At 53.6% G+C, this 24,837-nt stretch overlaps 8 protein-coding genes across 8 annotated transcripts; 5 read left to right on the top strand and 3 right to left on the bottom strand.

Moving 5' to 3' along the window:
- Window positions 1–1,752: 1,752 nt before the first annotated feature.
- On the bottom strand, window positions 1,753–2,454 carry M406DRAFT_68751 (uncharacterized protein; the record flags this gene model as incomplete). The annotated part of the gene is made up of 1 exon (XM_040925195.1): window positions 1,753–2,454. One exon carries the CDS (start codon window positions 2,452–2,454, stop codon window positions 1,753–1,755), a length of 702 nt encoding a protein of 233 aa, XP_040777366.1.
- Window positions 2,455–5,434: 2,980 nt separating this feature from the next.
- M406DRAFT_36707 (uncharacterized protein) lies at window positions 5,435–6,551 on the top strand (the record flags this gene model as incomplete). The annotated part of the gene is made up of 5 exons (XM_040924007.1): window positions 5,435–5,500; window positions 5,569–5,855; window positions 5,967–6,121; window positions 6,206–6,363; window positions 6,462–6,551. The coding sequence occupies 5 exons, from the start codon at window positions 5,435–5,437 to the stop codon at window positions 6,549–6,551; spliced, it is 756 nt and encodes a 251-aa protein (XP_040777365.1).
- Window positions 6,552–6,635: 84 nt separating this feature from the next.
- Window positions 6,636–8,492, bottom strand: M406DRAFT_356329 (uncharacterized protein). The gene is made up of 3 exons (XM_040923411.1): window positions 7,662–8,492; window positions 7,394–7,589; window positions 6,636–7,313 (listed from the first exon to the last, which is right to left on the bottom strand). Exons 1-3 carry the CDS (start codon window positions 8,291–8,293, stop codon window positions 6,951–6,953), a joined length of 1,191 nt encoding a protein of 396 aa, XP_040777364.1. The 5' UTR covers window positions 8,294–8,492; the 3' UTR covers window positions 6,636–6,950.
- A 216-nt stretch (window positions 8,493–8,708) lies between these two features.
- On the top strand, window positions 8,709–9,312 carry M406DRAFT_356328 (uncharacterized protein). The gene is made up of 3 exons (XM_040923410.1): window positions 8,709–8,781; window positions 8,880–8,994; window positions 9,060–9,312. Exons 1-3 carry the CDS (start codon window positions 8,750–8,752, stop codon window positions 9,138–9,140), a joined length of 228 nt encoding a protein of 75 aa, XP_040777363.1. The 5' UTR covers window positions 8,709–8,749; the 3' UTR covers window positions 9,141–9,312.
- A 548-nt stretch (window positions 9,313–9,860) lies between these two features.
- On the top strand, window positions 9,861–12,656 carry M406DRAFT_339632 (Mak10-domain-containing protein; the record flags this gene model as incomplete). The annotated part of the gene is made up of 6 exons (XM_040921465.1): window positions 9,861–9,885; window positions 10,174–10,241; window positions 10,327–10,455; window positions 10,524–10,754; window positions 10,819–11,280; window positions 11,349–12,656. 6 exons carry the CDS (start codon window positions 9,861–9,863, stop codon window positions 12,654–12,656), a joined length of 2,223 nt encoding a protein of 740 aa, XP_040777362.1.
- Window positions 12,657–12,781: 125 nt separating this feature from the next.
- Window positions 12,782–13,913, bottom strand: M406DRAFT_255912 (family 5 carbohydrate esterase; the record flags this gene model as incomplete). The annotated part of the gene is made up of 5 exons (XM_040917065.1): window positions 12,782–12,967; window positions 13,076–13,158; window positions 13,259–13,367; window positions 13,434–13,537; window positions 13,652–13,913. The coding sequence occupies 5 exons, from the start codon at window positions 13,911–13,913 to the stop codon at window positions 12,782–12,784; spliced, it is 744 nt and encodes a 247-aa protein (XP_040777361.1).
- Window positions 13,914–15,907: 1,994 nt separating this feature from the next.
- Window positions 15,908–17,898, top strand: M406DRAFT_339630 (cytochrome P450; the record flags this gene model as incomplete). Its single annotated transcript, XM_040921464.1, has 6 exons — window positions 15,908–15,997; window positions 16,098–16,236; window positions 16,344–16,729; window positions 16,830–17,412; window positions 17,488–17,601; window positions 17,720–17,898. 6 exons carry the CDS (start codon window positions 15,908–15,910, stop codon window positions 17,896–17,898), a joined length of 1,491 nt encoding a protein of 496 aa, XP_040777360.1.
- Window positions 17,899–23,308: 5,410 nt separating this feature from the next.
- Window positions 23,309–24,384, top strand: M406DRAFT_346325 (uncharacterized protein; the record flags this gene model as incomplete). The annotated part of the gene is made up of 2 exons (XM_040922178.1): window positions 23,309–23,923; window positions 24,082–24,384. Exons 1-2 carry the CDS (start codon window positions 23,654–23,656, stop codon window positions 24,382–24,384), a joined length of 573 nt encoding a protein of 190 aa, XP_040777359.1. The 5' UTR covers window positions 23,309–23,653.
- Between the last annotated feature and the right edge of the window lie 453 nt (window positions 24,385–24,837).

Here is a 24,837-nt window from a genome sequence, read left to right as displayed (position 1 = left end):
ATCACCTTTCTCTAGTCTGAGCTTAGGGTACTCCGGACCCAACCGCTCACCAAAAATCTCACCATGGAAACATGACGTGGTTGGGGCACCCAAGGCTGACAACGGGTAGGCCGATGGAAAGTCCCTCACCCTGATCGACTCACATTACCAGATGGTAGCAGTCTGGTTTAGACAGACATAGACCACCGGTCGTCACGGCTTCTTGCAGTGGACCAGTGCCCATTCACCACAGCCTTGTCCTGTATGGGTCGATCCATGGAACCGAGGACATGGCCGCCCAGCCGTCGCACCTTTACTCGTATGACCACAGTGATATTCGGCACTTGCTCACCGCCAGAATGAGAGTGTGTGCGTGTGTGTGTGAGAGGGGGTGGGGGCAGGGGGCGGGGGGACAGAGAGGAAGACGAGAATATCGCACGAAAGAGACGTGTCCAGCCTGCCCAGTTACGGGCAGCTCTTGACAGGACTTAGCACAGCCAGAGCTAATGAAAGGTGGTTACACTGCTAATCCCGAGCCATACCTGTCACTCTCGCTTTTGCCCTACCCCTCTCCCTCTCCCTCCCCCTCCCCCTCCCTCTCTCTTCCACTCTCTTGGCCGGGCAGGCAAGCCATCGCCTTGTTATTTCAACCCTTCTTGATCTCTCCCCGCCCCCACACCTAGTGCAGCGGCTCGTATCCGGCCAGCTACCCTCCTCCTCCTCCCTCACTCCCGCGGAACACACCACAGGACTAGGACCTTTCATCACAACTAGTCCGGCTCGATTCTAGCGATCTCGAGATGGCAGGGGCAATGGCATGGGCGCTCTGAGCAGGTGTGAAGGGTGGTTTGCTGCTTGGACGGCATTGTCAATGTGACTTTGCATTTTTGTGTGTGTTTGCATATATTTCGTAACATCGTGGTCTATCTAACTAGGTATCTCAATTGTTTCCTCCCATCCAGGCGGACAGAAACAGAAAGGCGAAGAAGAAACAAAAAGGCACAAGAAAAAAGAATAGAAAAAAATCAAGGTCGGACGACGCCAAGGGCATTTGCCCAACTCGCCAGAACGTGCATCTGGTCCCTCTGCTCAGATCATGTCAACTGTGCAATCTGTGACCGCGTAGCTTCTAGTCGCACCCCTCACCATCATCCCCTTGCCACCCCTTCCACGCAGCCTTGTACCCTCCTTACCGAGGGGCTCCATTCAGAGACACACTTTCTGGGAGGTTCCATGGCATATCTGAATGGCAAATGCGGACATGACCAATATCAAATGTGCAGTTGGTGGGCGTCGCGTGTACGTGGGTGATACAAGCTCAAATCCCCCGCCCCCCCACCCAGCTCGACACTTCCACTGGGACTCGAGTTGGGTTTGTGCAGAAACAGCTTAGTTCCTCCTCTCCTTGGCTGAGAAAAGGAAGTGCATACCAAGTGCGATTCGGTGGTACGAGAAAGAGCTGGGTCAGACTGGACGATGTTGTTGTCAGTCTGACAGTCCGCGCAGGAGTGGTCAAGGTAAAGAGGGAGATTTACCCAACTCCTCCTTTCAACCCCAAGATAGATGACCAGAGAATCTCCGCCTTAAAGGGGGGGGAAGATCCTTGATGGTTCAATGTGGGTGGTAGTGGTGGATTGCAGAGCCTCTCAACGACTTGTCAAGTTGCAGGAAACGAATGCTGAAAAGAGAGAGAAAAGAAAAGTTCCCAAGAAAAGAGGGAAAAAAACATCCAGCATCCCATGTCTCTTGGCAGGCCGCCTCCCAGAACATCCATCATCTCGTGATCCCATGCCGCCTCAGTATGGACTGGTAGTAATCCACATCCTGCCGCAGCTTCCGGTCCTGCCTCGCCAGGCTCTCGTTCATCGACTCGAGCCGGCGGTTTCGCTTCTCGACCGAGTCCAGCTTGTGGTACAGCCTCTCGAGGTCATCGTCCAGCTTCGAGTAGCGCCTCTTCCACATTCCAAGATCTTCACTCAGCCTTCGGGCCCGGTCGCTCAGACCGTCCCGCAGGTCTCGCTCGAAGCGACCCATCCTCGCTCGCAATGTTTCATTCTCGTCGCGTAATTTCGTGTTCTTGTATCTCAGCCTCCTCACCTCGTCTTCTCTGTGACGGCTCTCGTGGTAGCCGCCTCCGGTATATTTCTCACTCTCCTCGAGCCGGCCCCTCAGCTGCTGGTTCTCATAGTCTAGGGTGCGTACTTCGGCCTCGAGTGTTGGCACGACGCCGCGGAGCCTTCTGACCTCGGCGTCACACGACTGCCAGTTTGTCTTATACGTGTAGTTTTCGCGGAGTAGATCCTCGTTGGCCTGGCGGAGACTGTCGTACTCCGCCCGCGTGACATCAAGGAAGTCGACGCGACGGCTGCGTGACGACTGGCTGCCATCGTGGGTGTTGGAGCGTCGTAGGTGGCTAGTCTTGACGAAGCGGGGGCGACCGGAGGGGCTGCTCTCAACCCAGTAGTCTCTAGCCATGCGAAAGAGAATCACTGGCCTTGGCTATGTCGTACGGTATATAGGGGGCCGTCCAGCCCTCCCAGCCTCTAGAAGGAGGAGCTATGTGGACGATGTGGTTGCTGGATATGGGGAGATGGACCAAGACAAGTAGGTTGCCCTGCAAAGAGTGAAATGTAGTGCTGCCCCTGCTGGACTCACGTAGCAGAACGTAGTGGGCTGCGAAGGTTGTTGTGTTGGTCAAGGCTGAAAGAGAGGAGGGTGAAAGACAGGCAGTGTGGATACCTCGAGACGGTAATAGCTAGTCCAGGCACAGGACGAAGAAGATTGGTGACAATGAAATGTAAATTATGCATGCAAGTCACAGTTGCATGCGTTCCTGGGGAAAAGAGAGCGAATAGGAAGAAAGAAAAGAAGAAAAGAAAAGAAAGAGCAAGCCGGGGGGACCCAAGCAGGTATGCAAGATGGAAGCACTTGCTTTTAAGAGGCCCGAGTGGACACACCACTACCACCACCACCAACAACAACAACACCACGAGGCTTCCTCGTAGGGCGTAGACGAGAAAGTCAGTTGGCCTCCGTGTACCAAGACTGTCTTTGATCCCGCCGCACGCCAGGGGGGAGGCTACCCTGAATAGCCTCTGACAGGTTGGTGGGCAGGGCATGAGGCTGTAGATTTGGGAGAAAGAAGGGGGGGAGGGGTGGTTTGAAGGTGTGAAGGTGTGAGCCGCTGGGGGCACACACACCACGAGGTGATATCAGCCACGACCTCGATGTCATGTTGAGGACAAGCATGAGCAAGAACGAGCAGGCTTCCTGCGCAGTCATCACATCGTCGCAGGATTGACTGACGGTTCAAGACATGTAGAAGATGAGATGAACTGTGGCAGGCAAACACAATGCGGACCAGCTTATGATGATGATGGTTCATCATCCTTTGTGTTTACTCGAGACGAGTTTGTGGTACTGTTTTCGGGTCCTGGTCATCGAGTCCTACCAAGTACTGTGGCGATGACAGGACCAGACCCAACCCGGCAGCAACGAGACCCAGAAGGCCTGGGAGGGTGTCCCAAGAGGGGGTGGATGCCCTGTGCTGATGGACACTCTGCTGTGTTCTTTAAAAGAGAGAGAATAAAGTGGTAAAAAGTGTCAATGTCAGTAACAGAGAAGGGGAGAGAAGAGCAAGCAGGCTCTTGTCCTTGGGCTCGGTGTGTATGCCCAGTCGTGCACATGCAGCCCCACACGCTCACACCTTGTCTTGGGGAGGCAGGTCATCTGGGGGGGGGGGGGTCATGTCTTCCTGGCCTGGGGTGACTGCCAAGTGCGACTTGGGTCGCCAGCCAAGTAGTTCCTCGAGCTGGTGCAGGTGTAAGTATAGAAGTATAGAAAGCAAAATTCAGATGAAGCGCAGGGAGAAGAGTATAATACAACAAGCTATGATGACAGCTCCCTTCAACCACCTTCCCCCCCCCCGCCCCTGTCTTCCTCTTTTGCCTCTTCTGGTTTCCTGGACAATTTACCCTCACATCCAAAAGTCGTCATTTGAAGCAGCAAGGGAGTGGAGTGGTGGTTTATCACACTCAAGGCCAGAACGGCGTGTAACAGACAAATGGAAGGGAGGATGACAATTGTGGCTTCCATGCATTAGAGCCGCATCTGAAGGCCCCAGACAGGCGCAGACGCCAATGGCGATACGATCAGAGCCGCGGGAGAGCAAGGGTAGCAAGTAGTCAGTCAAGGCATGGTGGCAGGGGAAGAAAAAAAAGAAGAGGGCCAGAGGGGAGGGGGGCTGTGTATGGTGCTGACCACCTGGAGGGGAGGGGTCCCAGAGAAAGACCAATTCAGCAGAGCAGCTGATGAATTAGGTAGCCAGATTATGCTGTGTGAAAAGAGGGAAGGGGAGAGAGGGAGGCTCAAAGAAGTGCTCGGTGGAGGCCTTGCTTATCCAATAGTGGGTTCTAGCAGGTACTGGCAAGCGCAACCAATCCCCTGCTTCCATGCTCAGCCTGTGCCAATCATGGTCAGGTGGAGGACACAGCTGAACAGTGCACCTGCCACCCACCATCTCGGGTCCTCTGGCGTGCCTCTAAGTCCTCCCGCGTGCCAGCCTCAGTGTGTGCCGGGGAAGCCAGGGGGCCCATGGCTCTGGAAAGTCTACTTTGTTTCTTCTTCTTTCTTTCTTTCAAACCTCCTACTAATGTCATGGCTATCAATAGCATGTGGATTTTTGAGATCACTTTGCAAATTAAGTCGCATGTCAGGACTGGAACTTCCATTATTAGACTTTCTCCTGTTTCTCCCTTCTGCCTTTTTCTTCTTGTTCTGTCTCCCTCTTCCTTTGTGGCCAGTGCAGCCTCACACGCCCCCGCCCGCCGGGGGGGGGGGGTTAAAGAGGGTGTAATTATGGGAACAAGACTTGCGTTCCAGAAATAGACCTGAAGAGGAGGCCTACTGGATACACAATGCAGCTCAGTCAGCCAGTCGTATACCATAATCTCAAGCAAAGACGGACAACTCACCATCCTATTGATGAGGTTGATAATGATAATAATACTGATGCAGTCTATGTCTCTGCAGTAGTACCCCGATCTCACAGCTTGCTTGTGGTCTAAATAATTAGTGACAATGGATTAACCCTTGCTGTGGAGGAACGAAAAAAGGAAAACTGAGACAATATTGAGTGATGGATTAGTGATCCCCCATCAAAACTTGACCGAGGAAACCATCAAGAATTGCCGTGTGTTGATTTCAGATTTGGGGTATTCATTGGTAGTACCGTCAATTAATAAGCTCGCGGGCCAATAGATCATATCATGATGACAGTCCATGGCGTCAGTTTATAAATCACAACTTCGATGGGCATCTCTTCTCGTATATAAGTGAAGAGTTTCATGTGGACTCCTCATTGCACTTCCAACTAAAAGTCACAACCTTATTTATTGATTCATCAATTTCAAGAAGAAACGAAGTAAAAGAAAATTAATAAAGAAAAGTCAACAATATGGCCTCATTGTCCAACTCCTTCTTCGCGGTCGTCGCAGGCGTCGGTGCCGGAACAGGCGGTTCTGTATGAACAAAATACATCTCTCTCACTTCACCCTACCCCACACTAGCATTATTAATACTACTGTCCAGGTAGCAAAGCTCTTCGCCAAGGCCTACCCGGTCGTCCTCCTCGCCCGCCGCGAGGAAAGCTACAAGGACATCGTCACCGAGATCAACAGCTCAGGCGGCCGCGCCATCGGCATCCCCACAGACCTCGCCTCCGCCGCCGCCGTCGAGAATGCCTTCAGCACCATCAAGAAGGAGTTCCCCGACAAGAAACTCGCGGCCGCCATCTACAATGTCGGCTCGGGGTATGCCAACAAGCCCTTCCTGGAGCTGAAGCCCGAGGACCTGGAGGCGAGCCTGGGCGGGAACGCGTAAGTAGTAGTTGTAGTAGTTGGTGTTTTTTTTGCTGCTGTTGTTGTAGGCCACTTATCTGAGAGTGGAGCGAACGCTGGGCTGACATGATAAACCAACAATCAATAAAGCCACGGCCTCTTCAACTTTGCACAGTATGCCCTGCCCCTCCTCCTCGAGTCGGTGGAGTCATCGCCACACCCGCCATCGCTCATCGTCACGGGCGCCACGGCCTCGGTGCGCGGAAGCAACAAGTTCGCCGTGTTTGCGGCGGGCATGTTCGCGAGTAAGTCACCTCCTAGGAGCTGTGGATAGAGAGAGGACAAGATGATTGCTGACGATGACGGGGTGTTGTTTACGGTCGACACAGGGCGAGCGTTGACACAGAGTCTTGCACGTGAGTTTGGGCCCAAGGGCGTGCATGTTGCTCATGCCATCATCGACGGCGTGATCGATATCCCGCGCGTGGCCGAGCTCAAGCCGCGCATCAACAATGGTGCTCCGGACGGACTGCTGAGCCCGGATGCGGTGAGTTTATCTTGATAGTTCTTCTTTTTCATTGATTCAAAAGAGAAGAGACAAAACAATCCTTCGTAAATCGACTTGTGAGCTGATTCTCAGGGCAGATCGCAGAGGGCTACTGGTGGCTACACACGCAGCCCAGATCCACCTTTACTCAGGAGATCGATATGCGCCCATATGTTGAGAAATTTTAAGTGTTCGTGGCTCAGGAGAGGCGGATCTAAAGCAAGACCCACAGGAAATGCATGGACGAGATGCTATGTTCCCGGGCTTGGTATGAAGACTTAGGCGTAGATTGAATTGATTTGAGACCACACTATCCCTCCAAAATGTCCTAGGCTCCTGATATAGTTCTTTCCTGTCCAGTCAACTGTGTAGGCCGTGGATGTGGTGAAGAAAAAGAATATGCTCTCGGGGCGATCAGTGCGACCGCCCGCATGTCGGCGATGCCATCTCTATGGATGACAATCATTCGGTGTGCACCTGAGCCTTGTCTTGAGGTGCGACGCAGATATGATCACTCGCCGGCATGCAGTCGGGCTCGCCTGTCCGATCCAACATGATATGAATTGCACGGAGTTCCCATGCTCTTTTCATGTGGCTGCAGTCGTGTCAGCAGTGCCATTGGTTTCAGCAGTCTCTCCGGAGGTTTCAGCCTTGCCCCCCTCCGCCGTGTCCAAAGTATCCACAGAAGGGCTTGCTTCTGCGTCGTTGTGTGGTTCCTGATCCTGTGGAGGAGCACCGTGCTCCTTTGCGATTCGTTCGTCCTCCTTCTTCTGCCGTAGCGCTTCTGTCTCCTGCCGGAGCTTCTCCAGATTCCATGCGTCGTCGTCCTCGTCGTCGTTTTCGTCGATCTCGGCGCCCGAGTCTGAGTCCGAGGCCTCGTCGTCGCTTTGTGTACGCCAGTTGCCGCTCTCGAACAGCGCACGACCTGTCGCTTCCTTGGCTTTGCGGGCCTGCCATTGGTCATTGCAGTTAGTATATAGTGTAGGGTAATACCAGACAAAGCAATGAAAGCTCCAACGCAAGGTCCTACCTGTTCCTCGGCGGCCTTCTTGTCCAGACGTTTCTTTTTCCACTCGGCAAAGGACTCGGGAGTCACAGGTGTCAGCTTGCCAGTGAGCTTGTGCCGTTCGGACTCCAAGAAATCTTCAAGCGTTAGTGTCTTAAGTGGCGACTTGTCCAGCAGGGCCTTCTCCGCCGCTCGTTGTTCTTTCGTCTTGAGGATGAATCTGCGTTTTGTATGAGCAAACTGTCTGTCTTGGAGGAAGAGAGAATAAGAACAAGGCCTCCAAAGTACTAACCCAGGTGGCAGAGCGTGCTTGTACATGCACTTGTCACCCCCATTAGGGCAGATCCAGAACCACCCGTATTTGCCATCCTCGATAGCCTGAATAAAGTATTTGCAGACCTTGTCCGTCGATGTGCGCTGGTTGCCCTTCTTGGACAAGACAACGGACCGCAGCTTCTCCTCGTCCCAGTCCGCCGAGGTCTCGGCCTTTTTCTTCTCCTCGTCCTCTTGCCTCGTGTCCTGATACAAGCTCCTCTTGTCCGTCTTCCTGTCCAGCTCCAAGTCGTGCGAGAACTTGCACTTCTTGCCCTTCTCGCAGTTTCCTTTCTTGTGGAAAATACACAGTACCGTCTTGGGGTCGACGCCGAACGGCACCTTCTGGACCTGTGCAGGCTTGTTGAGCAGGGCCTCCTGCTCCCTCTTGGCGTCCTCGGCGGCCTTCTTCTCCCGCTCGCGCTGGGCCTTTTCTGCTTCCTTCTTCTTCTGCTCTGCAGTGCCTCCGCTCTTGGCTTGTGCCTGCAGCTGCTTGATCTGCTTCTGGGCCGCACCACCTTTCTTATTCTTCATGCCAAAGGTCTTGTCATCGACGGCCTTCTTGGCATCGACCTTTTTGGCCGGGGCCTTGTCCACCTTCTTGGGAGGCATGCTGGGCGGCTAGTATAGGAGGAAGGATTGGATCGGGTGAGGGAGGGAAAGAGAGGCGGAGAGAGAGGCGGAGAGAGAGGCGCCGCGTGTATGTTGCTCAGAAAGGCTCTCTCCGCTGCTTCCAGACGTTGTGGTCGTCTTGTCTGGAAGAGGTGGGGGCGGGGGGTTTGGGCAACTTTCGAACCTTGAGAAGGTGTCTACTGCAAAGAAAAAAAAGTGGGCTGCGAACCAGTTCAGTAGAATGTTACATACAGTACTATCGTACGTATGACGCAGGCTTGGGCGCGGAATAGAACGGGTTTAGCGGCACGTGATCCAGGCAAAGGCCGGTCCCGAAGCCAGGCGAGTCCCTGAGCTGTTTTAGCAGCAGCAGACTGAACATTGGATTGGCAACTTTTGAGCACCGCAACCCCGACCACACCCCTCCCAACACTCCCCCCCAAACGAGCATTCAAGATGTCGTTCGCGTGGAAAGCCGCTGGCATTACGTGAGTATCGATTAACCCAGCTCAGGAACTGCGAAGCGACGTGGGGTGGAATCAATGGACCAACCGGAAAACTGACGATCCGAAATCGCGCTCTACAGCTACAACCGCTACCTGGCCGTCGCGGGCCGCGTCGTGCGCCGAAGCCTGAAGGACGATAAGAGACTTGTAGCTGAGCGTCGGGGAGAGATGGAGCTGCGGTTCTCCAAGTGGGAGGTGAGTTTGCGTCGTGGCCAGATGGACAACGAGAGTTCGAGTCGCTGACGGATCGCGCGAAACAGAACGGCAAGCAGGGCGATGCCAAGAACCTGGCGCAGGCGAACGCTTCTGCTATGGCTGAGTCGGCTGGATCATCCTCGTAATACATATCACAACGAAGGCGGACTTCTGGGTGGGAAAACCAGGCTGTTGATGGAGTGCGACATGAAGTAAGGTGGAGCAGAGGTCTCTCAGCAACGGTCGGAATAGAATGCCCGAGGATGGTGAACAAGAATCATTAGAGAAGACAAGCCAATCGACAACACCAAAGGTCGAGATTTCAACAGGTCCCAGTCTTGCTATATGGTGATGCCGTATGCATTGTGTACTTTTGATGCGTATGCATTTGTAGACTAAGAGGGTACTTGGGCACTTGCCCAGCCAAGATGAACCCCCTGGGCAGTTGCGACACTGTCAGTTGCACTCCCCGCTTTGTACATGCGTAGAAGAAGAAAATGAAAACAAAAAAGACATTGCACCAACCAAGTTTATCTTTCCAGTTCTTTTCACAGTTCACAATCTTGTTCGTGACCATGCTCAACGTCAGAAGTTGAGATTACTACATCGCAGTGGGACACGGGCTACTGGAACAAATCTCTTCCCGAGGCCATCCGATGTTGGTCGCTGCGCCTTAAGGTGCAGCAGTGGGTTTTCCCTAACAAGGCTCTCTCACTCTGCAGAACTACAGCTCAACACCTCAACACACAGTGCCCCTACCGAGTCTACATGAAAAGAAATACTACTCACAGCGCCGAGAATATGTCGCACTGATGAGATAGTACGCGATATTTTGTATACTCGCAAGTTGGCAAGAGGGCGAGACAATGGACGAGTTCAACGTGACCAGTGGTAAGATACAGCAGCCTTTTCCCCCAACAACAAACGTGCATTCTTCCTCTCATCCAAGACGCTGCTGAACAGTCTTTCCCAGGGTTCAATAGCCTCTCTGTCACTAGCGACCAGTACCAGACTGCAGCAGACCTGGATCCCGAGGTGCCGCCCCCGCCAAAGATCACCAGTGAGGCTATTGTCACCACAGATATCACAGCCAGGTTTGCTGAGGCTGCCAAGAGTGGGCTCTCTCCATATTTTCCTGATCCATCTCTGTTTACCTACCCAAGACTGACTGGTATGCAGCCCTCGAGCCAGGCGAGCTGGTCAAGGATGGCTTCTTCACTCTCTTCGAGTCCGTCGGGGCTCTCGAGGTAATCAGCAGGATACCCTTTCGAAGCCTTAGCAGGCCTGCCTGTAATCGCGTCTCCTTTTAGTGAGAGATGCTGACTGTTGCAGATCATGGATCCCAAGATGGACAGTGGCTGCCTCGCCCCTGGAGAGCCCTTAGAAGAGAAGCTCCAGGTTGATGTTCCGCTCATGCCGGAAGAGGTCTTGGGGATCATGGATCAACTGCTCTGCCATGAGGTACGCACATCTCCCTGTGGTCGGAACCCCCTTTTTCCCAATGAAATACGCTGACGACGTGACACAAGATGGCTTGGCACCTGGGATACCCGTTGTCCCAGACATTGTTCACCAGCATTCACCTCGAGTCGATCATGATGCCGCCCCCTAACAGTCTGGAGGATGCGTACTTCACACGTGTCGAGGGCGACCATGCCCACACAGATCGTATGCTCCGCATTCTGAGGGCGTATTGTCTGGGCCTGCTCAAGGCATGTCGCTGTGTCAACGAGCGCATCAAATTTGAGCACTACTATGAGGTGGGTCATACGGCTTTGGGGAAGACAACACGCTCGTATATCGGCTTAACGAATTATGTGACAGGAAGAGGACTTCGTGACAAACACCTATCACCGATCCCTCCTCGACAACGTCCCTGGGAAGGAGGTGTTTGATGAGATCCGAGATGCTCGAGACCTTCTCCACAGCATGTCGCGCGAGCTCGGTGCAGAGATGACCCAGGCCCTGGATTTCAGGCTTGAGCTGAGATATGCGTTCCTCCGAGCCATCGAGCTCTCTGAGCTGAGAACGCACCCCGAGTCTCTCAAGACGCCATGGGTGGAGATGAAGGCCATCCTGGATCCTATTTCCCAGTCACACCCGCTGGGCACGCCATGCCCACGCTTCTTCAGCGCAAAGCTTCAGCGGCGTCTCGCCAGCACGATGCCGCCGCGCCCAATCGTCCAGCTGAGCTTTGAGGAGGCCATCTCGCACTTCAGGCGGCTTGCTGTGGACGGGCTCGAGGTTGCCGATGTGCTGAAATACACCGACTCGCAAAGCCTCTTAGTAGGTCATGACCCGGCCTATGCCGCGGCAAGAACTCGATTTTATGGCTAACGCAAGCATACACACAGAATTTCATCCTGACTTTCCAGGCCAAGAAGCCACAGCCTCTCGTCTATATTCGGACCCTCTTACAGAACTACGTATTTAAGGACATGGTGTTGCTTGGCTCACTCAGCATCCGGCAGGTCTTTGATGACGACTTAGCCCTCATCGTCCTTCCCTCGAGTCGACTTCTCGACCGCGCAAACGACAACGTTGAGGCCGTCAATGATCCGAGATACGCCATTGCGCACCAGATGGAAGTCTTTCGGCAAAGGGCTGCGCAGTCTTACCTGGACGTCTTCAGGGCGTTTTGTCAGAACCGCTGCAGGGTTAGGCGAACATTATGCCACGCCATCCAGGACTGGGAGGCTGTCCAGGCAGACGCTGAAGAGATCGACCAGCTTCTCCAGCTGGCCCTTGACGAGAAGCCTCTGTCCTACCAGCCCTTTGGCACGGGCAGCGCCAGGCCGACCTTTTCCCTCCCGCTCTCGTCCTGGGCTTACCTCTACAAGCTCCGCCTGATGGTGTGGATTGTCCAGCTCGGCTTCGAATTGGAGGTGTACCAGCCAGACGAGCTTGCGGGCATGTACTGGTACCTCAGCTACCTCGCACGGATCCAGGCTGGCCACGTCGAGCGCATCAAGGCCTTTGCGGTGCGGACGCTGAATGAGCTGCGGGCAAGGTCGGCCGCTGTGACCGCAGCGCGAGAGCAACAGGTTACGCGCTCGCTATCTTACCTCCGCGCAACGCTTCTCGAAGCTGCCGTCACCTGGGAGCTCGCCGACGCCCTGTCGTCCATCTACACATTATTGTATGACCGACTCGGGCTTGTCAGCCCGCCCCCGCGGCCCTACTCCACAGATGAGCTACGCTACGAGATCCGTATGCGCCCCTTTATACCAATCGAGCTACCAGAACTGCCGACCTATACCGAGTTTTCGCGGTCAGTCAGGCAGGAAGAAAAGCCAGCCACGGCACTGCTCAGTACCGCTGAAAGTGCAGTAGCAGGCGCGAAGAAAGGCTACGAGGTCCTGATGAAATTTGGCGAGAAAGAGGCCTTCACGGCACAGTGCCACAAGCGGTGGATGCAAGCTACGCGGGCTGGCTTCAAGAGCGCCATCCAGGCGGGGCTGGCAGTATCGACGTTGAAGAGGGTGGTTGAGGCGCGCGACAAGGGCCAGGACGTCCAAGTCAATGTAAAGATTCCTGGACCCCACGGGGGTTATCATGAATGGTGGGTCGTGCCGACAATCACCATCACCACGGCCCCTAAAGGCCCTGAGGAGATAGAGGGGACGTTGCATCCAGTGGTATCACGCAAAGAGGCGGAGTGAGGGTGGAAGGTGAGCAGCAGTCGTGGAGAAAGACCACACACAACAGGACGAACAAGTCATCGGATCATGCATTCATACGCTATATTCATCCCGAGAATGGTGCTCCCCGTCGCAGTGAGGGAATATTACAATGTCAACTTGGCCAATACCCAATCCCCAGCCGCCTGCGAGAATATATCAAAGTACGAGGTATGCGCAGCATCGTCGTCACCCTGGGCACAGATGGGGTCATCTGACAGGCACCAAGACTGCAACACGCTAGAATACCCCGTGTTCAGACGCTCAAGCTGCGTTCCGGTGCGCGGATCGATCTGTTGTTGTCCCCCGAGTTTCTTGCTTAGTGTCTGTCCTCTCACTCACTCACACACACAAAGCCGTCATTGTGTGCTGGTTCGCGTTCCAAGGGGACAAGAACTTACCCCATTCAATGCACTTCCATTAGCCGTATTGTACGTCTGGTTGCCGACATGCGTCACATCGCCGAACAGCGTCACCGCTTTGACTAATTTACGTCAATGAATGTAAGTCACTAGGAAAGAACTCCCCCCACTCCGGCCACACCTCTGTGGTTAGTCTGGATACTATGAGGGTTCTTGGCTTACTGTTCGTCGCGGGTGAAGTGGTGGGGTCGAAGCCGGTGGTGTTTTGGTCCGTGCAGCCGGTTGAGCCTCCTGACTGGCCGCCTAGGATGTTGCCGACTACTTGGGCTCCCTTTGATTGATGAGCATGAGGAAAGAAGGGGAGAACAGAGTTGATGGAGGAGGAACAAATCCCTACCTGAGAATATCCTGATAGAACGAGCTGGGAATCAGGGCACTTGGTCGCATACTCCGAGATCTGGGTCGTTCCATGCGCCACGCCGAGTCCTTCCGAATCGCAGTCTAGTTTGTTGCTCTCACCCGTCAGCACATCAACCAGCCAACATTGAGAAAAGGCACCTCGAAAAGATGGAGGACAGGGGAAGGGGCGATTGAGAAAGAGAGCGTCTCTCTTACAAGGAGGTGCCAGCAGCGTCGCTGGATACTCAATATCCTCGTAATCGCAGGTGGCCGTCCCCGTGCCGTTGCAGATGGCATACACAACGTTGATCTGCCGGCCCGGGTAGTCCTCCCACGTGCCGCGCGCGAGGAAGATGTGCACGTCGTCACAATCTGTGGTGGTAGCCGGGGCGAGGTTGGCTGGAAAACCTGATACAGTTGTGGAAAAGAGGGTCAAGGTGGAGAGGAGGAGGAGGGGAACGGGGGTGAGGCGGGCCATGTTGGGCTTGAAGTAGGAGGTTGAGGAGGAGAAACAGGAGGAGGGTGAGAAGGAGGGGTATCTTGGCTGGAAGGGTAGTCAAGTCTCCGTGGTGGCTGTCTATGCCTGTCATCGTCGTGGATGTTCTCATTGGGGTTTTATATATGTCTTCCTCCTTTGCCTTGGACATCTTTGAGGACAGCATTGCAAGAACAGCCTGCATTGCCTGCTTTGGCATGTTGCATCCCGAGGTTCTTACGTTGCCCACCAGCTTTTGGTGCAATTGTTGTATAACAATGTTTGCCCGTTCTCTCTCCTCTCTCTCAAGACCGTTCTTGCGACTGGGACATCTTGGCGAGATGGTTACTTAAAGCAGGTAGGTGAACTTACAGCCAGCTTCCCATTCCGGGCCTCCCTCCATCCCGCTAGACTGTGAGAACATGACGAGTTGCACCCCGGTCTGAGCAGGTATTCAATTCATTGGTCAGTTAGTCGTCGGCTTCCTTCTTCTTGGGGCCCTGTTTTGTTGAGAAGTCATGGCCATGGACTCTTTTTCTCAATCCTGTACAGTTCGCCAAATTGATTTGCCATTTGTTGAGTCCCTTCGGTAGCTTGCTCCAATCAACCCATTTCTTGTTCGGGCTCCGAGGAGGAGAAGAGAGGTTAGGGGGCTTCCTTGGCTTCCCGATATTCGCACTTTTACCTTCTTTCTGACTTGACTGCGTTGCACTTCAGCAGTCAAGTCCTCTGATTGGTATTCTCTCATGTCAAATTTTATAGCGAAGTTAGATCGTCAGGGTTACCTTTTTTCATTGAAGTTTAATGCCGACCGAGGCGGGCCGCTTCCAGAATATTAGCCACCCGAATGAGTTCTGCAATGTGCTTCTTCTTGGTTCCCTGCTTTGATTCCCCTTTCAAGCAAAGAGATGAGTTATGGGGGCTGTTTTGTACTCAAGGTCTTTCCTGTCTTTAAAGTCTTCGCCACTCACTTTACGACCCTGTATGGGCATCCATAGAGAACACATAAATAGATCACACGTCAAGCGCATGCCTATCAGATCAATTTTTTGACTCAGAATGTCGACTGCGGCTACGTTCTTATTGTGCTCATCTGTGGATAGGTTCTCAGGAATACCAATGGGATAATTCGGGGAATAACAGGAGCGCTGCAGATGATCAAGTATGTAAACAAGAATTTCTGTCTTCTAATTTTCATATGGATCTAAAGATGCCACTAGGAATGCACGAGTATGGCGGTAACATTGAAGTGCGGCATGTACGTGACACACTTCTTGGGGGGAATTGGTTGCTTCTCGTCAGCTTCATTCATCGGCATATGGTAATTACTTTGAATGCACCTCACACCAGTCCGCGACATCAGTAATAATATCCACCCAGCAAAGTAAATCGATTTCCAGCAAGGTGCGTCTTCAGAGCCGGATCAACTACCCCAAAGACGGCTATTCCAGCCCCTGGAACCGAAGTGCATCACTGTGCCACAAAATCAAGAACGTGGCAGGCTATGATGCCGAATCTATTGAAGCATGAAGTCAATGTTCATCAAATATGCACGAATTTCTCCAGCTCAGTCGTTCTCGACCCCAGTAAAAGGGCCTACAAGTGGGTACTTACTACACGTGGCAGCGGCGGTGAGTTGATTCTCCACACGAATGAGACAGCAAAACCTTTCCTTGCTACTTACTTTCCATGGTTGATTGTACAATGGGCATCCAAAAAGGAGCGAGACCAGGGGCTATACGGTCCACTCTATCTGCCTGTGGCCCAATGGCAAGCTTACTATATGTGATCAAGAAACGTGGTCTGGAGTTGACTTGTTGCCTTGTGCGTACGAAAACTACTTACCTGACGGCACAACAGCTCGTATCGGAGGGTTTTGGATGTGCTATGCTTTTCTGGACCTTGCCCAAAGCACACGCCTCAACTTGCCTCAAGGAAGTGAAGCTCGGAAGAGGCAGTGAATGAAATGAAAACCGCCGGCTGACAATATTATACAAATGGATAGCCACAACATTCTCACCACCTTTTGGTACATCGTCGGAGCGTGGTGGCTGCTGTTCGCAACTGCGATTGCGTTGTTCATCCATGTAGGTCGACCATAGAGTATATCAGTCTCAGGATGCCAGAATGTTTCTTTTCTTCTTTTCTTTGGCTTGTTCCAAGATCTAATAGATTCAAATACCACAGCAATGGATTCGTGTTGAACACCATCCTCTATCACGCCTCCCTGGAACCTGGATCTCTAAATGGAGCAACATCCCAGCGTGGATAGAATTGGTCAAAGGCAGGCAGCCTGTATACATCCACTCCCTCTTTGAAAAATATGGTATGTGCCATCTCTACATTGGAATTATAACTCGCAATCGTCTTTTCTTTCCGCTCTCTCATCCAAACTCTTGATCATTGACACTGAGCTTATCGTTCCCTGCTCAGGACCCGTGGTGAGGATCGGGCCAAACCAAGTCTGCTTTTGCGACATGGCCTCCTTGAACCAGATCTACAACGTCGAGGAGAAATTCGTCAAATCCTACCTGCATGAGGCGTTCGTAGGGTCACCTGCACCCAACGTCTTCAGCACCGCAGAAGTGGAGGTGCACAGGCGACACCGAAAGCTCTTGGAGCCTGTGCTCTCTGAGAGCGCTGTGGCTCAGTTGTACCCTTCTGTCAAGTCCAAAATCGACCTGGCCATCCAGAGGATAGGGGAAGAGACGAGGAGGGAAGGGTCGTCTGATATTTACAAGTGGTGGACCTTGACCGCTGCTGATGTCTCTGGGGAGTTGACACTGGGACAGTCGCTTGGGATCTTGGAAAATGGAAAGGTAATTCAATCAAACCCACATGAGCGGCTCAAGGTGGAGCCAAAGAAGGAAGAAAGAAAAAGCCAACGAGTTTGTTCAATCTTCTAACGACTCCTCATAGAAAGACGAGTTCATCGAAGAACTGCAAGACGGTTCCATCCTGACCTTGGCCCGCGTCATCCTCCCCTTCATCATCCCCATAGCAGAGTACATCTCCCTAGGCCCCGTCACCAGGGCCTGCACGGCCAGAAAAAAGACCTACCAGCGCTCCCAGGAGATCCTCTTCAAGCACAGAGACGCCGCCAAGGCCGACCCAAGCAGCCTGCCCCCGTCCCTCTTCGCCAGGTTCCTCGCCGAGCAGGACCAGGAGAACCTCGACCCGCTCGAGGTCGTGAGCAACGCGGTGACCTTCCTCGCCAACGGCACAGACACCACGGCCGGCACGCTCACGTATCTGGTCTGGTCCGTGTGTCGGCACCCGGAAGTGAGGGTCCAGCTGTCGGAAGAGCTGGACGAGCTGCCGGAGGGGTTCGACGACAGGCATCTGAGGAGGCTGACTTATCTGAACCAAGTCATCGAGGAGACCCTGCGGCTGTATCCTGCTGTCGCGGGTGGCCTGCTGCGGACGACGCCCCCTGAGGGTGCACAGATTGGCGGGTATTGGATCCCTGGGGGCACGACTGTGAGTTGCCAGGCGTATAGCAGTAAGTGAGCCAGCTCTATGGATTAGTTCCCCGAAAGGCAACTCACTGAAATTGGAACTTACTCACAACACAAAGTGCACCGGGACCCCAAGATCTTCCCTAACCCCTTTGTGTTCTACCCTGAGAGATGGACAGAGCCATCGACAGAGATGAGGATGGCAATGATGGCCTGGGGTGGTGGCGCGCGAAGTAAGTCTCAAGTTCTCCCCTCCCGGCCCTTGTTGCCCAATGCGAACAGCAAGAACCTATCTGGAGATCCTGTCAATACTGACGATGAATCAATGTAATCACTTGAATTGCATCACAGCCTGCCTCGGGATTCACCTCGCTCGTATGGAACTTCGTCTAGGCGCGGCCCTTTTCTTCCGCGCTTTCCCTCAGGCTCGGATCTCAGACACTGCTGGCATGGCGGACGGGGACATGGAGCCAGAGATGATCTCGTTCACGACACCCAGGGGACACAAGTGTCTGATGGAGTGCAAGTGAGGACACGGTTGGTACCTTTCAAGAGAAGTGTGGCTCAAATGCAGTCCTCGCCTTCTTGAAGCACGAGGGAGGTGGGGGGGAGGGGGGGGGGGTTTGGATTCCAAAGCCAGGAAGGAGTTTGACGGCATAAGTTTTTGCGTGATCCGTTTCACCAGGCATGCGTCTTCATAAGTCACTGTTCAGCTTGATGAGTTCTGAAGTGCTGTTGTTTGGCCCGAAACCAATCAATGCATTATATATCATACACAACCATGCGTGAAAGAAGAGAAGAGAGAGAAAAGGGCATGGGCCGATTTGATGATAACAATTAAATAGTTCTTTATAGCACTCACGTTCTCGATGTTCTTCACAAGATCGTATGACTTAGCTAGGAATGAGAATATTCTGTACATCTGGCAGTCCGTCCACTCTCAAGTTCATGACTTTTAGCTTATATACTTTGCTTTCCCATTCCTTAGTACATGCGACCATACCTAGCGGAAAACTTGGGATCCCGTCTGCTCTCCCCTAAATAAGCCGCTAAGGGCCGGATTAGTAGTTAAGTGGGTGACCATTAGCGAATACCCGGTGTTGCATGTTTTTGAGCCTTTTTTATCTCCTCCCTTTTTCTTCTTCTTTTGTCACCTCTGCTGTTATGCAATCATCCCCTGACTCTAAGTGTGTGATCAAGTATATAATACGAGTGAATCCAGTCTTGTGGTAGGCTGCCACGTGGTTGCCTGGGGTGAGATAACAACACAGAAAACGGGAGACGGATGGGAGACGGATGGACGTCGAGACACGATGTCGGTGCCTACCGATCGTCTTGCTGGATGGCACGAGGTTAAGCTTACAGACAGGACCTTGCTAGAGGATTATCTGATTTATGCTGTTCTCCCCGAAGAAAGACCATGCATGTAGGAGAATGCGACATTCGCTCGACACAAAAGACCACCAGACACACACACACTTACACTCACCCAGTGACTAAATCAAGGCGTTGGACGTAGGGTTTCTCCGAACAACGCCATCGGAAGCAATATCAACCCACAAGAGAAACCAGGGGGTGGCATCTGATAAGACTTGCGTGCCAGGGGGGGGGGCGGTTTAAAGTGGTGGGGAGTAAGAAGATAGCATAGTAGAGGAGAAAAGACGACTTATGGTTACTTAAGTCACCCCGCAAGGGGCGCTGCAGTCTGCAGGGGAGGGATACTGTCTTTGCCTCCTGCAATATCTTAAGAGACGCCATCTGTGTCAGCGGCTACAAGGCTAGGAGGAGAGACAAAAAAAAAAAACAGAGAGACAGACATATACACACGAAAGAGTAGCTTTCGGTCTCGGCTGCAGGTGGGCAAGTCTAAGTGCAAGATCCGGTGGGAGGATGCAAGAGATGCATGCATGGGTTTGGTTTTTCTCGCCGACTGCGCGCCCCCCTCCCCCCTCCTTCTTCTGGCTGCCTTTAGAGCAAATCTCTGCGCTGCAAGTCATTAGTAGCAACAAAACATTTCGTTTGACTGGTTGACGATGCAGCGCTCTGTGGCTGTCAGATCTCAAAGAAAGGAAGAAGAGAACCCTGCTGGCCGGGGTAAGGGGCTGGGGTGAATCTTCGAAAAGATCGGATGGGATGGGGGGGGGGGGTTGGTGAAGGAGAGTAGGGCTGGGTGGGATTTCCACTATTTCCTTCCCAGACACAGTAGGCTTGATGCAAGCTGCAGGGCGTTCCGGCGCGGATGAATGACTGGGAGGCCAAGGGCAAATGAAGGCTTTTGCTTGCCCTACATTTGCCGCTGCACGCGCTTGTCGCTTGTTTGTGTGAGAGAGAGTGAGAGAGAGAGAGAGTGTGTGTGTGTGAATGAGTGTGGCATGATAGTCCGAATCTGGCGCAGTGTATTGTTTTTCACACCAGAGAGGGCTGGGCAGGCTGGCTCCTTTTCCATTTTGCTTCGGTCTCCACAAACGGCGGTGTGGCAGGGTAGAGACAAATGGAGGTGCACACCCACAATCCACACCCCTTCCCCCCTTAGCCCTGTGGTTTTGCATGAAGGGGGACCGCAATCCTGCATTGGTACCATGGCAGCGGTTTGACATTGGCGCCTAATCTGGCGGCGAGCTCAGTACGGTAGGTGGCTGCTGGTGGAGAATGGTCACCTGCTGGGTCCCCCAACACGCACACAGACACACAGACACACACAGACACACAGACACACACACATCACTATCGAGAAGGAAGAAGAGGAAAAAGAAGAAAACGCACATGGGCTTCCAAGGATCACGATAGTGTTATCAACGAGAGAGGATACGAAAGCGGCTCCATTCAGGGGTTCGAGATTTGAGCCCTTGAACTGGCCTGTATCGAAAATAGAAGCAAATAGGCGGCCACTGCCACTCACTCTACCATGGAGCAATGCCAGTTAAGGGCATGCATTTCTCCCCCCCTCCCCCGCGTGGGCATGCTTCGGCTCAAATTAACCAATCCGGGCGTGTTTTCGTCATACCAGGTGGTTGTCTCGAGATGTTGCGACCATGTCTTGCAGCGTTACTCCATGTCTGTCTGGCAGTCAAGTCAGGGCATACTGTAGCTTGATACCTCGTGGCATCCTCAGTACAGGACAAGAGTTGTACCGAATTGTCCAGTTTGCCTCAGCGCCGGCAGCTTTTCAGGCGAGTGGGAGGTCAAAAGCGCCGCCTGACAGACAGATACAGCGAGAGAGTGAGAGAGAGGCATACATTGAACTTGCCCTCTTCCGTCATCTCACCCATCGTTGTTTTGCAAGCCCTGCCGTAAGCAGTAGCAGAAGCCAGCAAACAACCTCACTACCTCCCCGATAGTGGTCGGAACGCTACGCACGAATTCCAATCCTCGAGGGCGCCGTGTGGGCGCTTATTTGGAAGGTGTCCTTGTTCCTTAGCAGTGGCATAGCGCCAACTAATGCCGGTTGCACACCCACCCTAGGCCTGGGCCCTTCGTGGGCACCGCTCCCACCACCCATCGATCTATGCCCACTGGCTGTGTGCAACCCTCCAAACCGGTGCACGCGAAGGACATGCTTCCTCCCACCTTTTGCAGATACTACATAGTACACAGTAGTAGGTTCCGGCCCTCAGCCATCTTTCATGCACGGACGGGGTGCACGAGGCGGCTGCACATTGATCCTGATCAGATGGCGCAAGCCCATGCAACGGTCATCAGAGACAATCGCTTGATCTGGTTGCTCTCCCTCCCACCTTTCAACATCTGCGGCCTCTGGTTGTGGTGGTGCCATAGTCACGTTTGGGTTCCGCCTAGAGGCAGCGGCCTATGAGGTGATGGTGGTCCCGCGCAACGTCAGAGTTGGGAGATGGAAGGGGGGGGGGGGCAATTTTTTTAACTGCATTCATAACAGGGTGTGTAAGCCAAGCCCCCCTCCTCTCCTCTGTGAATAGATCTGTCAAAGGAAAACATAGCCCCCGGAGGCGCCAGTGGTACCCCCCGAGATCCGATGGGGGAGGGGAGACGAATCGCCCTTTTTGCTCCATCTCTTTAACAAGCCGTGCGAGTACACAGCGAGAGCATTAAAGATTGGGAAGATCCCACACTGTACTCTAGGTCGAGTTGAGCATCAACAAAGCCAGCAGCCCCGGTGCACGGTTACCAATGCCAGCCGCCACGTTTTGCACCTGGTGTAGGGAACAGGTGACACAAAGAACGAGGGTCGGCTCAGCGAGGAGAGAGAAAAAAGGAACGTTTTTTTGGGAGGGGTGGGCAGCGCCAGCCAGTCATGACTGGGCCTGTGGTCGAGGTTCGCCACCAAGGCTGGCCGATGCGATGTCTTGACGCTTAATGCCCCTCTTGGGCGGATCTGCGCTTGATGAATGGCCACTATTGCACAGCCATTCATGCGAGGGCACCCACACCCCACCCCCCTCCTTCCTCGCCTGCAGCGCCGACCACTGCACCAGAGTAGCCCAAGGTTGTGTGGTGATGCTGCAGGTCCTAGAGGATCAAGCAAGCACTGTGTGCTATCGCTGACCATGTGGGGAAATGGGTGGCGAAGTAAGAATGGGCTGGGCCTTGGTCGGAGCCGGGGAGGACCTAGGCGCGGGTGGCAGATGATGCTTCAGACCTTCGACAGGGCCCAAGGGCCATGGGGGTTGTTGACCCCCGGGCGGGTTGAGTTTCAGCGAGTCGAGGGGCCTGCTCACAGCCTCTCGCCTGCCCTGGACCGCCAAGCCTGGCGACTGTGGACGAGGACGGGGTGAGCGTTTGAGCTTAGTGTCCCCCTAAGCGGTCTCCAATCTCCTCAGCAGCAGAAAGCTGAGATCATGTACCCTCTCCCGTCCTTAGGGCCTCCTCTGGTCTCCCCTCTCCTGGGGCAAGCCCTCCCAACCCTAGGCCATGATGCCATCTTGTAACACTGTCAAGTCTGCAATTGATTGCACTGACGGCAGTCATCTCATGTGTCGTCTCCCACCTTGACTGGGGTATGGTCAACTGGACCTGAGGATTGGAACATGTTGTGCGGGTATCGTAAGTCATGCGTTGTGTAGCCGAGTCCTTGATGACAAGAACAATCACCTTTTCCTGAATGTTCGACAGAGAGCTCGCCGGGGCTCGCGGGCCATCTCGGGCAGCGAACTTGTTGAGGAGGCACGTTGGGGCCTAGCGGGTCAAGCTTTTTGGAGTACAGTCTCATAGAGCTGTGCGGACTGTGGTGGCATTCCAGGGACAGAGAGAGAAAATCGAGCTTGACCAAATCCAGCCCCAGCAAGTGTCTGCTATGTCCAATGAAAAGGAGATGAAGGTGGTCAGGCTCTGCTGCAAAAAAGATACACACAGTACTGACACTATAGTGAGCGGGAGTGGAGCACTTCCTGTAGAGAACCCAAATTCGACACCTCATTCTCATGGTGATCGCCAATGGATTGGTCTCTGATTGGTTCTATGGACAGAGAAAAGGTGGAGGTCTCCATATCTCGACTGCATTCGGACGGGCATCAGTCCGTGCTTTTGTTGGATATTGCTACTGTGTCAACACACCTTGCAGACACAGTCCGACGTGCACGGTAGCACCGCTCTCCCTAGTGTCTTTGCCTCTCCTGCCTTCCTTCGCTGCGTCCTGCATGCGTGGCCATCCTAAGCCCATCCTGGCCTCACCCCTGTCTGAGACCCTGGTTGCTCCTAGGTAACCCTGGAACCGTCCCAGGCCATCCCGGACCAACCCCTGGTCAAGAGAGCCATGACGACCCACCCCTTAGGTCGCCCTTAGTCCCCCAGTCCTGTCCCTCGTCCAACGAGAAGATTCGCCCATCCCGACCCCCAGGCCGCGAGCAGGATTCAGTCACTCTCCAAGACCTGCCACTCGCTCCCCCCCTTCTCTCTTCTACTTCTATCTACCTATTCCGAACCCTATACGTTTCGACCACCCTCTCGTTACAATATACCTGCCTAACCCTTCATCAATCACCTCGACCCCATACGATCTTGACTCTCTCGCCTATCTCTCTCTCATCGTCCAGTTTTCCCATCACAAATCACTCCCCTTACTACTTTCACCAACAACGACAACCACCAAAAATCAAATCGTCTCTCAACCAATCCAATCGTCCCTTCGCTACACGTTTCACCAACACACCTACCGAAATTCATATCTTGACCTCGGTCTTCCGACTTCGTATTTAATACCGCACAGATCCGGCGTACAGTAGACCGTCATTAAAAACCTCCCCGCCATACACCCAAGCAAATTGGAGCACCCAAAGCGAGAACAGAGGACACGTCCATTAACCATCAGCAATCATGTCGCAATACTATCACTACAACACGCACCAACAACATCCCACACAGGCTACCGCCTCAGGTCACCATGGTGGTCGGAACCGCCGGCAGCCGAGGCTGTCGGTATCGCAAAACCAAACACACAAGCAGTTTCGAGGTGTGCGGAGCATGAAGGAACTGCCTACCGAGTCGCCATCCGTCTCGAGCTTCCGCCGGACCTATGAGCTCGGTCGGAGTTTCGACCTGGACGACGACCTCGACTTTGTGCCTGGCCTCATCACCGAGAGTGACGTAAGTCTCCCTTTAACCACCCCCCCCCCCCAATCTCTCCAAACCGAGGATTCGTGCTGGCCGACCAAGCCGCCTGGACTTTGCCCTCCCTCAACCCAAACTTGACTATGCACCTGAGAGAGAGGGCTTCGTGAGCTGACAAAGTGTTCCACCTGAAGTTGGCTTACAGCAGCAGCTCTGAGCGATCCTCCCTTGCCAGCAACTCCCCAGCCGGCTCTCCTACCCAACAACCTCAGGTGGTCGCCACTACTTATCAACTCAATTCGAACTCGCCTGCCTTCATGCCATCCTACCAGTCTCCTCACTCCTCCCTGAAGCTTCATCAACCTGCCGCCACTCGCACCCGCAACGCCATCCCCATCATCAACCCTGCCAATGGTCAAGGTCTAACCATGCCAAGCCCACCACAATCGGTCTCGCCCTCGGTCCGGATGCAGCAGAGCCTTCGCCACAGGTGGTAGACAGCGGGACGCCGCTCTTTCCCTGCCTTCTCAAGGTGGGGATAGCTTTGTCCCGCCCGTCGTCGCACCACCGAGGCGTCGAGGACTGTGGGTACATCACGCCCAGTACTCTTTCCAGGCAGCTGTTCATCTTGGCGAGCACCGACCAACCTTCAACAAGCAGGCATTCAATATTCAATTCTCCCATGGCAGGCATGGAGCGCCTTTTTGCGCCGACTTGACTGTCGGCCAGCGCTTTTCCACCCAAACCTGTACAAAGAACTTTCCAAAACTTGTGTTTTACCCGCCGAGGCATGGAGTTGACGCTCCTGGTGACGCCTTGGATTTCGCGGATATACAATTTTTATACTTATTGCTGCTTGTAATACGACAACGCAGGATCGGTGCTACGACTTGAAAAGATAAGCTGTTTGGATTTTTTTGGATTGGGCGTTTTTCCCCACTTGGATCTGC

Source organism: Cryphonectria parasitica, assembly GCF_011745365.1.
Source record: "Cryphonectria parasitica EP155 unplaced genomic scaffold M406scaffold_4, whole genome shotgun sequence".
Lineage (NCBI taxonomy): Eukaryota > Fungi > Ascomycota > Sordariomycetes > Diaporthales > Cryphonectriaceae > Cryphonectria > Cryphonectria parasitica.
Note: the sequence above shows the minus strand (reverse complement) of the source record. Positions and strands in the feature narration are given on the sequence as shown.

What these genes read in the sequence shown, in the direction of transcription:
- M406DRAFT_356329 (XM_040923411.1), bottom strand. Translation starts at nt 8,293, where the DNA reads ATGCCTCCCAAGAAGGTGGACAAGGCCCCGGCCAAAAAGGTCGATGCC. An exon ending in AAGCACGCTCTGCCACCTGG is followed by an intron (nt 7,590 to 7,661) that starts GTTAGTACTTTG and finishes TACAAAACGCAG; the next exon opens with ATTCATCCTCAAGACGAAAG. An exon ending in AGAAGGCCGCCGAGGAACAG is followed by an intron (nt 7,314 to 7,393) that starts GTAGGACCTTGC and finishes GACCAATGGCAG; the next exon opens with GCCCGCAAAGCCAAGGAAGC.
- M406DRAFT_356328 (XM_040923410.1), top strand. Translation starts at nt 8,750, where the DNA reads ATGTCGTTCGCGTGGAAAGCCGCTGGCATTAC. An exon ending in TGGAAAGCCGCTGGCATTAC is followed by an intron (nt 8,782 to 8,879) that starts GTGAGTATCGAT and finishes CGCGCTCTACAG; the next exon opens with CTACAACCGCTACCTGGCCG. An exon ending in TGCGGTTCTCCAAGTGGGAG is followed by an intron (nt 8,995 to 9,059) that starts GTGAGTTTGCGT and finishes CGCGCGAAACAG; the next exon opens with AACGGCAAGCAGGGCGATGC.